General features: G+C 40.0%; 1 protein-coding gene across 12 annotated transcripts in view; it reads left to right on the top strand.

Moving 5' to 3' along the window:
* LOC133564596 (rap1 GTPase-activating protein 2-like) overlaps window positions 1-13,458 on the top strand; it is a 314,916-nt gene that overhangs the window by 211,774 nt on the left and 89,684 nt on the right. For all 12 annotated transcript variants that reach the window (XM_061919002.1, XM_061919001.1, XM_061918997.1 and 9 more), the window contains one exon: window positions 12,221-12,305. In XM_061919002.1, coding sequence (XP_061774986.1) covers window positions 12,221-12,305 — 85 coding nt within the window. The remainder of the gene's footprint in view (window positions 1-12,220; window positions 12,306-13,458) is intronic.

Below are 13,458 nucleotides of genomic sequence, written 5' to 3'. Positions count from 1 at the left end.
CAACATGTCCATTTCAAATGGAACACTGATGTTTTTGCGTGCATACAGTACAGAACATTGTGGAAAACCAGGGTCTTTGGGAAGAAGTGGCCAGCTGCAGAGGGGAATGAGCCAGGGAGAGGTGTGACATGGTTACTGAGGACTCGTGCAATTTGGCAGTGACTTTGATGACCTGCATCCGCCAGGAAGGTTCCATCTCTCTGTCGCTTGAGAAGGGAGCCAACATTTTGAGCATGTGCAGTTTGTGGGATCTTTGCTGTTTCTTCTTAGTGTGACAATGAATGCTTAAAGGAGAACAGCATTAACTTTTTAGACTTGTACCTATCATTCACCGATCATTATGTAAGACCAGAACACATGTTTTTTAGATAACACTTTAGTATGGGGAACACATATTCACCATTAATTAGTTGCTTATTAACATGCAAATTTGTAACATGTTGGCTCTTGATTAGACATTATTAAATACTTATTAATGCCTTACTCTGCATGGCCTTATTATACAACCAGTATGCCATTAACTAAGAGTCTTCCCTCAATAACCTCAGAACTATTGCTTATTAGTAACCCTAACCCTAACACAGTGGTTCTTAACCTTGTTGGAGGTTCCGAACCCCACCAGTTTCATACACACATTCACCGAACCCTTCTTCTGTGAAAAATAAAATGTTTTTTTCAAATTCAAGACAAAGTTATGTTTTTTTTCCTGGTGTACAAAATGAACCTTGCATGAACTCAACCATGAATTACCATGAATTGATTAACGTGGATCCCGACTTAAACAAGTTGAAAAACTTATTCGGGTGTTACCATTTAGTGGTCAATTGTACGGAATATGTACTGAACTGTGCAATCTACTAATAAAAGTTTCAATCAATCAATCAATCAAAAAACAACAAGTTACACACCTGCAAATCAGTGTGACTTCTGCCGTTGCCATATCCATGATACGCCGATATGGAGAAGTTTTTATTTACATGACGAGTCCATACTTGCCAACCCTCCCGATTTTTCCGGGAGAATACTGAATTCCAGTGCCCCTCCCGAAAATCTCCCAGGGCAACCATTCTCCTTTAGCGTCCTCTACAACCTGTCGTCACGTCCGATTTTCCTCCATACAAATGGCGTGTCGGCGCATTCACATCATTTATGTTGTTTTTACACACACATAAGTGAATGCAAGGCATACTTGGTCAACAGCCATACAGGTCACACTGAGGGTGGCCGTATAAACAACTTTAAAGGGGAACACTATCACAATTTCAAAAGGGTTAAAAACAATAAAAATCAGTTCCCAGTGGCTTGTTGTATGTTTTGAATTTTTTTTCAAAATGTTACCGGTCCCGGACTATCCCTAAAAAGAGCTTTAAAGTGCCTTTTTTTCCCTCTCTGCGAAAACACTATCCATTTTCCTGTGACGTCACACAGTGCTGCCAATGTATACAAACAATGGTGAATAGCACAGCAAGATACAGCGACATTAGCTCGGATTCAGACTCTGATTTCAGCGGTTTAAGCGATTTAACAGATTACGCATGTTTTGAAACGAATGGTTGGAGTATGAAAGTATTGAAGAAGAAACTGAAGCTATTGAGCGAATAGCTATTGACGCTATTCATAGCCACAGCATGGCCGAATAGCTGCCTTAGCATCGCCGATAAAATGTGCGGACCAAATGATCAGGACTTTCGCATCTTGTGACACTGGAGCAACTTAAATCTTTCGATTGGTAAGTGTTTTTTTCGCATTAAATGTGGGTGGAAGGAAACGTAATATAGTTGCAAATGCATCTGCAGGTTATCCATACATCTCTGTACCATGTCTGCTTTAGCACCGCCGGTAAATAGCATGTTACGCCGCGACCAAATATGTCTGATTAGCACATAAGTCAACAACATCAACAAAACTCACCTTTGTGATTTCGTTGACTTTATCGTTGCAAATGCATCTGCAGGTTATCCATACATCTCTGTGCCATGTCTGTCATTGCCGGTAAAATGTGCAGACACTCCGGCACATTCAATAGGGGTCTGGCGGCAGATTTCTTGCCACTTTCGCATCTTCGGGCCAGTGGTGCAACTTGAATCCCTCCCTGTTAGTGGTTTTACTCCCTCCGACAACACACCGACGAGACATGATGTCTCCAAAGTTCCAAAAAATTGTCGAAAAAACGGAAAATAACAGAGCTGAGACCCGGTGTTCGCAATGTGTTGAAAATCAAAATGGCGGCTGTATTACCTCGGTGACGTCACATTCTGACGTCATCGCCAAAAGAGCCATAAACAGAAAGGCGTTTAGTTCACCAAAATTCACCCATTTAGAGTTCGGAAATCGGTTAAAAAAATATGTGGTCTTTTTTCTGCACCATCAAGGTATATATTGACGCTTACATAGGTCTGGTGATAGTTTTCCCCTTTGACACTGTTACAAATATGCTCTACACTGTGAACCCACACCAAACAAGAATGACAAACACATTTGGGGAGAACATCCACACCGTGACATAACGTAACAAATACCCAGAATGCCTTGCAGCAATAACTCTTGTAGAATCTACAATATACACCCCCGCTACCACCAAACCCCGCCCACCCTAACCACGCCCTCCCCCCTCCACCTCAACCCCCACCACCCCCATCTCCCGAATTCGGAGGTCTCAAGGTTGGCAAGTATGGATGAGTCGGATGTGTCTTGACTGGCTCCGCCGAACCCCTGAGACCGACTCTCCGAACCCCTAGGGTTCGATCGAACCCAGGTTAAGAACCATTGCCCTAACACTTATATGTTCCCCTGCTAGGGGAACATATAAGTGTGTCCAAAGAACTCTAAATTAAGTGTTTGTTACTTTAATAGGCAACTAAATAATGGTGAATATGTTGCCCATACTAAAGTGTTACCGTTTTTTCTTTTTTTTATGCATTCTAACTCGTAAATAAACACAAGCAAAAGTCGGCTAACAATGGAGCCAACGGGAGTCACTCTATTCCGCCTATAAAGCACTCTGAAAAACCTCCAAAAGCCTCAATTGTCTTATATACAAACTAGTTGTACATATATAATGTAGTAACAGGCACATTCATAATAACATGTAATATTTACGTATTTAACACATTTTAAACATACGGCCACATATTAATTTGACAGACGCCTCACAACATTCACTATTCACTTCAAAAACAACAATCCAATCCACTTTATTTATATAGCACATTTAAACAACAAAATGTTTCCAAAGTGCTGCACAACATTATTAAAAACAATATTCAAATACTATCCTGAGCTCCACCAATGACTGAATAAAAGCAAAATAAATAAATTAATTAATTAATTAATTAAAAAAAAAGTAAATGAATACATATCAAACCAATATAAAATGAATATGATTAAAACACTATAGTATCGGCCTTTCCAAGCTTTCCCAAGTTCTACACCAAAGGCTGTGGGATGAGCCAGGATATATTTGGAAATAAACATTTTACACATCAGCATACCTGCCAACCCTCCCGGATTTTCCGGGAGACTCCCGAAATTCAGCGCCTCTCCCGAAAACCTCCCGGGACAAATTTTCTCCCGAAATTCAGGCAAAGCTGGAGGCCACGCCCCCTCCAGCACCATGCAGACCTGAATGAGGACAGCCTATTTTCACGTCCGCTTTCCCACAATACGAACAGCGTGTCTGCCCAATGATGTTTTAACTGTAGAATGATCGAGGGTGAGTTCTTGGTTTCTTATGTGGGTTTATTGTTAGGCAGTTTCATTAAAGTCCTCCCAGCGCGGTAACAACAGAAAATAACAGCACTCACGCTCGTAAAGCAGTCCGTCTGCCGTAAACAGCAATGTTGTGACACTCTTAAACAGGACAATACTGCCATCTACTATACATGCGTTTTGTTAGAAAAATAGTGACAGAGAATAGAACAAGGATGGACAATTCAACCCTTAACTCAACCATGAGTAGATGAGTGTTATGTGTGTGTATATGTGTAAATAAATGAACACTGAAAGTCACGTATTTCTTATATATATATATGAAATACTTGACTTGGTGAATTTTAGCTGTAAATATACCCCTCCCCTCTTAACCACGCCCCCTTCCCACCCCCCACCTCCTGAAATCGTAGGTCTCAAAGTTGGCAAGTGTGCACATCAGACATTGTAATCCTGAATGGACAAATTAAATTGATCATTTTGTTGTCCGCTGGCATTTTAATTTTCTTATTTTTTATACAGGAGATAAAAACATCTTACAATATGCATTTCATTGCAAATCAATCAATGCCAGAATACACCTTCAGCGTGCTAAAAATAGGCTCCGTTGTCTAGATGGCGCTTCATTACTGCCTTGAAAAGGTATTTTTTTAATCATATTAGTGTGCTGCATGTCAACAACATGGTGAAACGCATCAGGTTGGACCTTTTGATTGCCAAAAATGTGGATGGAAATGAGTGTCTCAATGGTGACAGCCTGTAGTACACATAAAAACCTCATTTAAATAGGGCACTTTTGCACTCTTTATAAATTGTACATGTAGTCTAAGTAGATCACCAAGAACACACCCTACGAATAGTACACACAATTTTATAGTTTGCATTTTGAGGCGTTTCTATTATCTATGTGGTTTGAAGTGTTGTGGAATGGGAATGTGTTGGTTTTCTGATGTCAATCATGCCAAATCCGGTGTGTCCCAAAGCCAATGACTGAATGGAAATGTGTGAACTTTTCGAAACATGGCTCCCATGCGGCCTCAATAAGAAACGGTGTCTCACTCTGAAAGCTAAGCCGTCATTATTGTGCAGTCACGCTTCTGGTAGTTGAAGATTCAAAGATTTTCAAGGTCTTCCTCGCAGGGCTTGAACCCCCAGAGAACATAACAAAAGCTTAAGCTGATAATTTGTCGGGTATTTATGCTGACTTGTTCATCTCGGTGTAGATTAATTCAAATGAAAAGTTGAAGGATTGTCAATGAAATGAAATTACATTGTTCTTCTTCTTTCTTCTTTGGTAGACCGTCGTTATGGACGATGATGCCCGAGGTAAGGGTTGTTTCCGGATGCATAGGATCTGTAATGGCTGTGGATAGCAATCTCAGAGGCACAAAGATTTCCTCAAAGAGAACAGCAAACTTCAGTCCCCAATCTTTGTTGTTGGTATTGTCGGCGATGGTGGAGGGTTTCTTTTAGTTGGGTGCGGCTTGTTTCTAAGGCATCTACGCCACGAGCACAAATGTCCCAGCAAATATTTCTGTCAGCCGCAAGAGATTCCAGAGTGGCTGCCAGGGTGTTGCATAGGATAGGATAGGTCTTTATTGTCATTGAACAAGAACAAAAACATTTTGTTTTCAGCACAAACCCGTTCAAGATTAGACAAACAAACAATGTACAGGGTTGCAGAACAGGTACGCTGATGGGTCGCCACAAAGTGCCCCGTAAAAGATGGGGAAAAAGGTAAAATGCTGGGGAAGAAAAGTAAAAAAATACAGTCTAGAATGGGCTCCTACGGGGGCCCATTCTGGAGTGAGAAAAAACCTCCATAGCAAAGTATATAAACATAGTACAACATACATCTCGAGATATCTAGCAAAAGAGGGAAGGGAGTTTGGGGTCATGATGGTAGGCCGCACCTCTCAGGCGTTGACCATCCTTTCAACACCCCTATGGGATTTGCGTCGAGGGCGTTGGATTTGTGGGATGTGGGGGCAGTGCAAACCTGGGTTCCGGGTCAGAAAATAGCGACCTGTTCCCGTTCACATTCCTCCGTTCCTGCGTCACGAGCTGTGTGTCTCGTCTCCCCCGTATTCCCTCAGATTTCGACCTCCCGCCCAGACACGGACCTTTGACGCCTCTCTCCTGCCCTTGACCTCACACCTGCTCAAGGACCTCTAAGCTTGCCTTGCCCCTCTTGGACTTCCGCACCTTGCTCATCAGTTAATCGCTACACATAGTCACACCATTCACATTTTGGATTAGTTTCACATTCCATACTATTGTAAAAATAAAATAAATGTCTTCTTCCCTTGTAAATGTAACAAAAGTCATACTAAACTATTTTCACAGATTTTTGAGCGCTGTGTAATGTTCTATATTTTCAATACAACATCAAAGTTTTATTCTAGCCTGCTTACTTGCTCGCATCATTAATTGAACAGGCTTCAACTCGCAGTCCTCACCTACCTAGCAGGCACAAGACATTGATACAGCGTTGATTATACATACATGTCATTTAAAAATTTGTAAATTGAGACAACGTTGATGTTTAACGTTGGATCCACGTTGTTGGTTGGGAAATTAACACATTTCAAAGGTCAAATCAACGTCACAGCCTGACATTGAATAAATGTTTTTAAGAAGCATGTTTGAGTTGCTCAACATCAGGACCTAATTAAACAAGTTCACAACGTTGTATCAATGTCTTGGGCCTGCTGGGTAGGTGAGGACTGCGAGTTGAAGCCTGTTGTTCAATAAATGACGCAAGCAAGTAAGAAAGCTAAACTAAAACGTTGATGTTTTATAGAAAATATAGAACATTACACACGGTGCTCAAAACTCTGTGAAAATAGTTTAGAATTACTTTTGTTCCGTTTGTTATTTTGTAACATATATGTTGCAAAATAACCAAAAATCAATGGTCAAAAATCAATGTCAGAACCCAACATTGATTAAATGTTGTCAAAAAGCATGTTTTCCCAATATTAGGTTTGAGTTGCTCAACATCAGTACTTAATTCAACAAGTCATCAATGTTGTTTTAATGACTTGTGCCTGCTGGGTATCTCTCAGGTGTGACTGTCATCTACTGGTCACACTTATTACACTGTCAATCAATCCACCAAAGTTTAATTATATGGCCCTGAATTACAAATGTCTCAAGGGGCTCCACAAGCCACAATGACATCATCGGCTCAGATCCCACATCTGAACAAGAAAAAACTCAACGCAATGGGCCCAATGAGAAACCTTGGAAGGTTTGAGGTCAGTAAGCAAAACCAGAAATAAAACATACATAAGGCATAGCGGGTTGTAAGGCGCTCTGTTGATTTTTGAGAAAATGGAAGGATTTTAAGTTTGGTTTATGGTCCGAAAAATACGATAATTTAAGGTACTTTATAAAGAAAAAACTATTTTAAGCAAACCATATGCAGTAAAACTACAGGTAATATCGAACACAGTAAACAACAACTTAACATAAGACTTCGGAAAATAAATTTATAGGAAAAATAATGTTCTATTTAATCCGTGAGTTGTGTACTACTACAAAAACATTATGAGGCTACTTTCTTTACCCTGGGCGAGTTGAGCCGTCTCCATCTCTGACCCTGACAAAATCCCGAACCATGGTCGAGAAGTTGCAGAGGTTTAGCAAAATAATCTTGGTTCCACCGACGAACGCCGACCAACTGTGGACCCCAGAAGTTCGGAGAGGAACTCCTTGTCATTGTTGCCCAGGTCTTCAACTGTCCTCCAACACGCTTGTGCCAGTGAGGCAGCAGGAATGGGAGGAGGACATTGCGGTGCTTCTACTGGTCTACGAAATGGTCCAAAATTGGCATGTGTAACCATGATCACCTCTGCCAGGCATGCTGATCTTGCAAAACAAGATAGGTGTGAAAGCAAAAGTTTGGTGTTCTAACCAAGTCTAAAACCCTAGTTTTTGTCATTATGCATTCTTACTAAATGCCTGTAGGGTAAATGGTTCATGTCCAAAGTAGGATTTTATTTGCTCTGGAGAGCCAACAGGATCTACAGATATATTTGGAAAGGAGGAGGGCAGCCGGTGAGTTTCTCTTTGGATCTAATCACCCTTTGCAAAAGCTTTGCTAAGCAACCTTCAAAGTGTTAGTCCCTGCTGGACCTTCTTCACTGCTGTCGAGGTGTTTGCTGATCATGACAGATCCTCATGGCACCGAGGAACCAAATGATTAACATTTATGTAAATACAGGCTTTTTTTAGGGGGGTAACAGGGACAATAGTAGGCCAAAAGGGACGATGACTAGAGACAGGGACAAGTTAAATAAAAGGGTTAGGGTTCCTGGTACCAGTATTTTTCGCAGTACGGTTTTCCGACGATTTACTCCATTACTTGCCTTATCTGAATTTTGTAAACGTTGAGTGGTGAAGATGTTCAGATTTTCTGTTCACATTTTCTGTTCAGAAATGACTAGTTTCTCTGCACCTACAATAACAGATAAATTGATTTTGTTCTTTATAATTTGAACAGTTACACTTTGCTGTGGAGTAGGAATGTAACAATATGAAAATCCCACATCACAGTAATTGTAAGCAAAATTATCACGGCCATCATTATTATTGGGCTTCACAGTGGAAGAGGGGTTAGTGCGTCTGCCTCACAATACGAAGGTCCTGCAGTCCTGGGTTCAATCCCAGGCTCGGGATCTTTCTGTGTGGAGTTTGCATGTTCTCCCCGTGAATGCGTGGGTTCCCTCCGGGAACTCCGGCTTCCTCCCACTTCCAAAGACATGCACCTGGGGATAGGTTGATTGGCAACACTAAATTGTCCCTAGTGTGTGAATGTGAGTGTGAATGTTGTCTGTCTATCTGTGTTGGCCCTGCGATGAGTTGGCGACTTGTCCAGGGTGTACCCTGCCATCCGCCCGATTGTAGCTGAGATAGGCGCCAGCGATCCCAAAAGGGAATAAGCGGTAGAAAATGGATGGATGGATCGTTATTATTATCGCAATGTTGTTAAACCTAGTGGGCGAGCTTCAACGTGATTGCTTCTTTTGTGGTTTTCAACCATAACTCTTTTATTCTCTGACATTCTCACAATGAATGAACAAGAGTTCCCTCAGCTGCCCGACACTTCATACATAATTTGCTATCCACTCCACAAATGTTCATCAGCAGAGATGTGAAATACAATCTGTTCAAGATCTTAAATTGACACGGCTTATTACAAAATCTATCGGTTGGATTCGCTCTTACTAAACATGTTTTCTTATCCTTTTCTTCTCCAGATAACATCATGTTGAATTGTGCGAAATGTGATGTTCCTAAATCCATCCATCCATCCATTTTCTACCGCTTATTCCCTTTCGGGGTCGCGGGGGGCGCTGGCGCCTATCTCAGCTACAATCAGGCGGAAGGCAGGGTACACCCAGGACAAGTCGCCACCTCATCGCAGGGCCAACACAGATAGACAGACAACATTCACACTCACATTCACACACTAGGTCCAATTTAGTGTTGCCAATCAACCTATCCCCAGGTGCATGTCTTTGGAAGTGGGAGGAAGCCGGAGTACCCGGAGGGAACCCACGCATTCACGGGGAGAACATGCAAACTCCACACAGAAAGACCCCGAGACTGGATTTGAACCCAGGACTGCAGGAACTTCGTATTGTGAGGCAGACGCACTAACTCCTCTTCCACCGTGAAGCCCTGTTCTTAAATCACTACTCTAAATAAACTTTACCATTGTTATCTTTTTGATGCATACTGTATCCTGTATGTTGTGTTTTGTCTTGTGATTAATAACTGAGACGGTCTTTTTTGCCTTCCAGCCTTGTTTTCAAAAAGCAATTAACTGCTCGGTCGAGATTATTTTGAATATGTGTACAAAAAAGATGTAAAGTACAATCCAAAATTAAAGTTAAAGTACCACTGATAGTCACACACACACACTAGGTGTGGTGTAAATACCCCCTGAGAGGTGAAGGGAGCAGTGAGCAGCAGCAGTGGCCACGCTCGAGAATCATTTTGGTGATTTAACCCCCAATTCCAACCCTTGATGCTGAGTACCAAACAGGGAGGTAATGGGTCCCATTTTTATAGCCTTTGGTATGACTCGGCCGGGGTTTGAACTCACGACCTACCGATCTCTGGGCGGACACTCTTGTTTTATAGATTTTCTTTGGGATGTTGTCATATGTTGCGGGATTGAAAATGATTCTATACAGGAAAATTTCCATCCATCCATCCATCCATTTTCTACCGCTTATTCCCTTTTTGGGGTCGCGGGGGGTGCTGGCGCCTATCTCAGCTACAATCGGGCGGATGGCGGGGTACACCCTGGACAAGTCGCCACCTCATCGCAGTACAGGAAAATTTATGATATATATATATATTTTTTTTCATACTGTTGATTTATATGCCCATATCAGCTGTACAAATTTACTTTACAAAAGAGAAGTGTGGGATACTTCTCTCGTTGCCTTATTTGTATTTGACTTTTTTAAAATGTATTTATATTATTATTTGGTGCAGCCGGGCTAAAGTAGGAGGGGATAGAAAGTGGAAAAAAAAAGGAAGAAAGAGGGGGAAATTGCAGGGACAATAGTATAAGACAGAGGGACAACAAAAACAGCAAACACAACAATAACAACAACAACAATAGTACAACATCAGCAAATTGGATATGTACAAATAGGATAGTAAAAGTGATAGCAAAGAAGCAGTTGGTAAAATAAATAATAATCTAGAAATTACAAAGAGCATTATTACACTACAAATGAAGCACTACAAATACCAATAGAAATACCTCTATTGATAGTGGATAATAACAATAATTTACCTCTATTATCAACAATAAAATTGTTCAAATGCAACAATACATGTATGTAATGATTTTCATGATCCACTGGCCGGATCATACATAGTTTTTGTTTCTGAGTCCTTTTTGTGTGTTTTCTGATTATTTTTGGACTCTTCCGATCCCTTGTTTGTGCACTTCCTTGTTTGTTCGGTTACCATGGTTTCTTATTTGTTCCACACATATGTGATTATGTGTGTATATGTATGTATTGTCTGTATGTATATATATATATATATAAATTGTATATATGTGTGTGTATGAATGTGTGTGTTGTGTATATATGTGTGTGTACATATGTATATATGTAAGTGTGTGTGAATTTAAATGTATTATATATAGATAATATATAATATCTACGCAGCAACCATTGAATTGAATTATATTATATATATTATTGTATTATATATTGTATATGTATAGGGGTGGGACCTAATAAGTGTACTTCTTCCCACTCCCTTTTGAGCTAATTTTGACATCTACAAAAGGTTAGTTACATGTAATGTTTTCAAAATAGGTGTAAAAATAATGTATTTATATATTTATTTTGTATTTTATGTCATTCTCTTGTTTTGTTTGCATAGTTCAAAATAAACCATTCATTCATTCATTCACCTGCTCCGCTTTTGTCCCGCACCTGTGTTTTGATTGTTACCTTAGTATTTAAGCCTGCCTTCGACCTCAGTTCGTTCTTGGTTCGTTGTTTGCCTCACGCAACTTTCACGTTGGTATCTTTGCTTATGTCTGTTATTTGTGCTAAGTCTCACCTTAGCTTCTCGTGCGCTCGGCACGCTTATTTTGGACATTTTGGACTTTGGACCCCATTGCTACTTAGTGTTCGCTTCCCGTGCGTTTGGCACGCCTTTTCTTTTGCTGTTTTGTACCCGTGTGCTTTTATTTTGTATTAAATCAAGTCCTACCTGCAATTCCTGCCTGTCTTGGTCCTCATGCATCCCGGGGTGACACAACGCGCATCACAATGCGTTCCAAACGTGACAAATGATAACTTGAAATACCAAAGAAACCAGATAAACGGAGGGCAAGAAAGAGAAGCAAACTATATTGACCTTGCAGACTGTTATAGTAACAATAGGTTAAGCTTTGTCAGTGTGCCATGTGTTACCAGTTTCTCCCAGGATAACAACGTTATGTGTGTGTATATATATATATATATATATATATATATATATATATATATATATATATATTTGTATTTTTTTTTTAAGTTTATGATCCTTACAAAAGAAGACAATGTTTTTATATTTGTGGTACAAAGCCACATTTAATAGGACAACAAAATTGTTTTTTATGGAGGTGTGGGGCAAAGAAGAAACTATTGAATTTTTGAGTGGAGCCGGATTAAAGTGTAAATCCAGAAATTGCCTTTCCTTGCTCAGGGGTTTTGTCCTTGACAGGTATACGAACATGACAAAGATCTAAAGATGCCACTGATCAATGGAAAGTTGCAGTGCTCTAGCTGTAATGTGTTTGCACTTCACGCAGCAAATGTTCAATGTGGATTCACTCATGTTCCAGTCTGTATAGCGAGGTCCTATATAAAGATGTACCAACATGCAATTACTTAAATAAGTACATTACGCCTGGATTGGAGTTTGGTGAACATGGCGCAAATAAACGTCAACACTAACGTGTATTTTGATGTCTTTTCTCCAGGAAACAGGAGTTGTTGAACATCTCCAACGTCCCTCTTGGAGAATGTCCTCCATCGCCACCACGCACGGCTCCACCCAGCATGAAGGTAGGACACACAGAGCACTTTTTCTTTTATTCATACCAACACCCACATACAAATCAATTCATTTTGTGTCTACTGAGTGAACGTTCCGGTGATGTCCATGAATTGTAACACTCGAACCTTAAGTCCTATTATGCAAACCCAACATGTATTACCTATTGGTACCTGTTGTCTGTGTATTTGGGATGTATTTTGTATATATATATGTATATATATATATATATATATATATATATATATATATAGAATCAAATAATCAATCATCAATCAAAGTGTATTTATTCAGCCCTTAATCATATATATGTATATATATATGTATGTGTGTATATATTTATATATATATATATATATATATATATATATATAATATACATGGAGGCTATAACATCCCTACAAGCCTGTTTCACAGGTTTCCCTGCTCTTCAGGTGATTTTATAAACTGTATAATGGATAAACCACCGAATAAAACTTTTTATCTGTTGTACAGTTAAGAAAATCCAACCGAAACCAGCGAAAGCAGCAAAACAGGATTGTGGGGATGATATAGCCTTTTTGTTTTTCTTTGTATTTTACCCCTGTATTGAGCGAATAAACCATAGAAACCTCTAGTATATATATATATATATATATATAAATGGCGAGAGATAGTGTGGGGAAAAAAGGGTTTTCTGTCATGATCTGTCACAAAAGATCATGCCTTGGATAAAGGTTTAGCGCTCATATTTTGGTCGCTCTCCCTGTTTCGTGATTTATTCGTGCCTCTGAGCGTCTTCTCCTCGCAGCTGTTTTCATTTTGTAATTGCAGCTATTTAAGTTGAGCCTTTGCTGCTAGCCTTTGTCGGGACTTTTGTCATGTATGTTGATACATTGTGGAGGCTTCTGCTGATCTACGATTTTAGTCGGGGGTTTTTGCTGTTCTCCAGCATTTTGTTTATACCCTGATCAGTTTAGTTGAAGTTTGCATAGGCTCCCCTATGTTTTTGAGCCCTTCCTCGTCTTTTGTTTATTTGAGCCGTTAATACTTTTTTTACTTGCACATTGTCTCTTCGGCTTTCTGCATCTTAGGAACGCACCAAATTATCGCTGTCATGCAACCCGAACGTCACATATTCCTAGTTATGGTATTTATTTATTCTTTTAAATCAGTGTTTTGGTA

The sequence above is a fragment of the Nerophis ophidion genome, linkage group LG13, assembly GCF_033978795.1.
Source record: "Nerophis ophidion isolate RoL-2023_Sa linkage group LG13, RoL_Noph_v1.0, whole genome shotgun sequence".
Classification (NCBI taxonomy): Eukaryota; Metazoa; Chordata; class Actinopteri; order Syngnathiformes; family Syngnathidae; genus Nerophis; species Nerophis ophidion.
The sequence above is the reverse complement of the archived record's forward strand: the minus strand, read 5'-3'. Positions and strand labels throughout refer to the sequence as shown.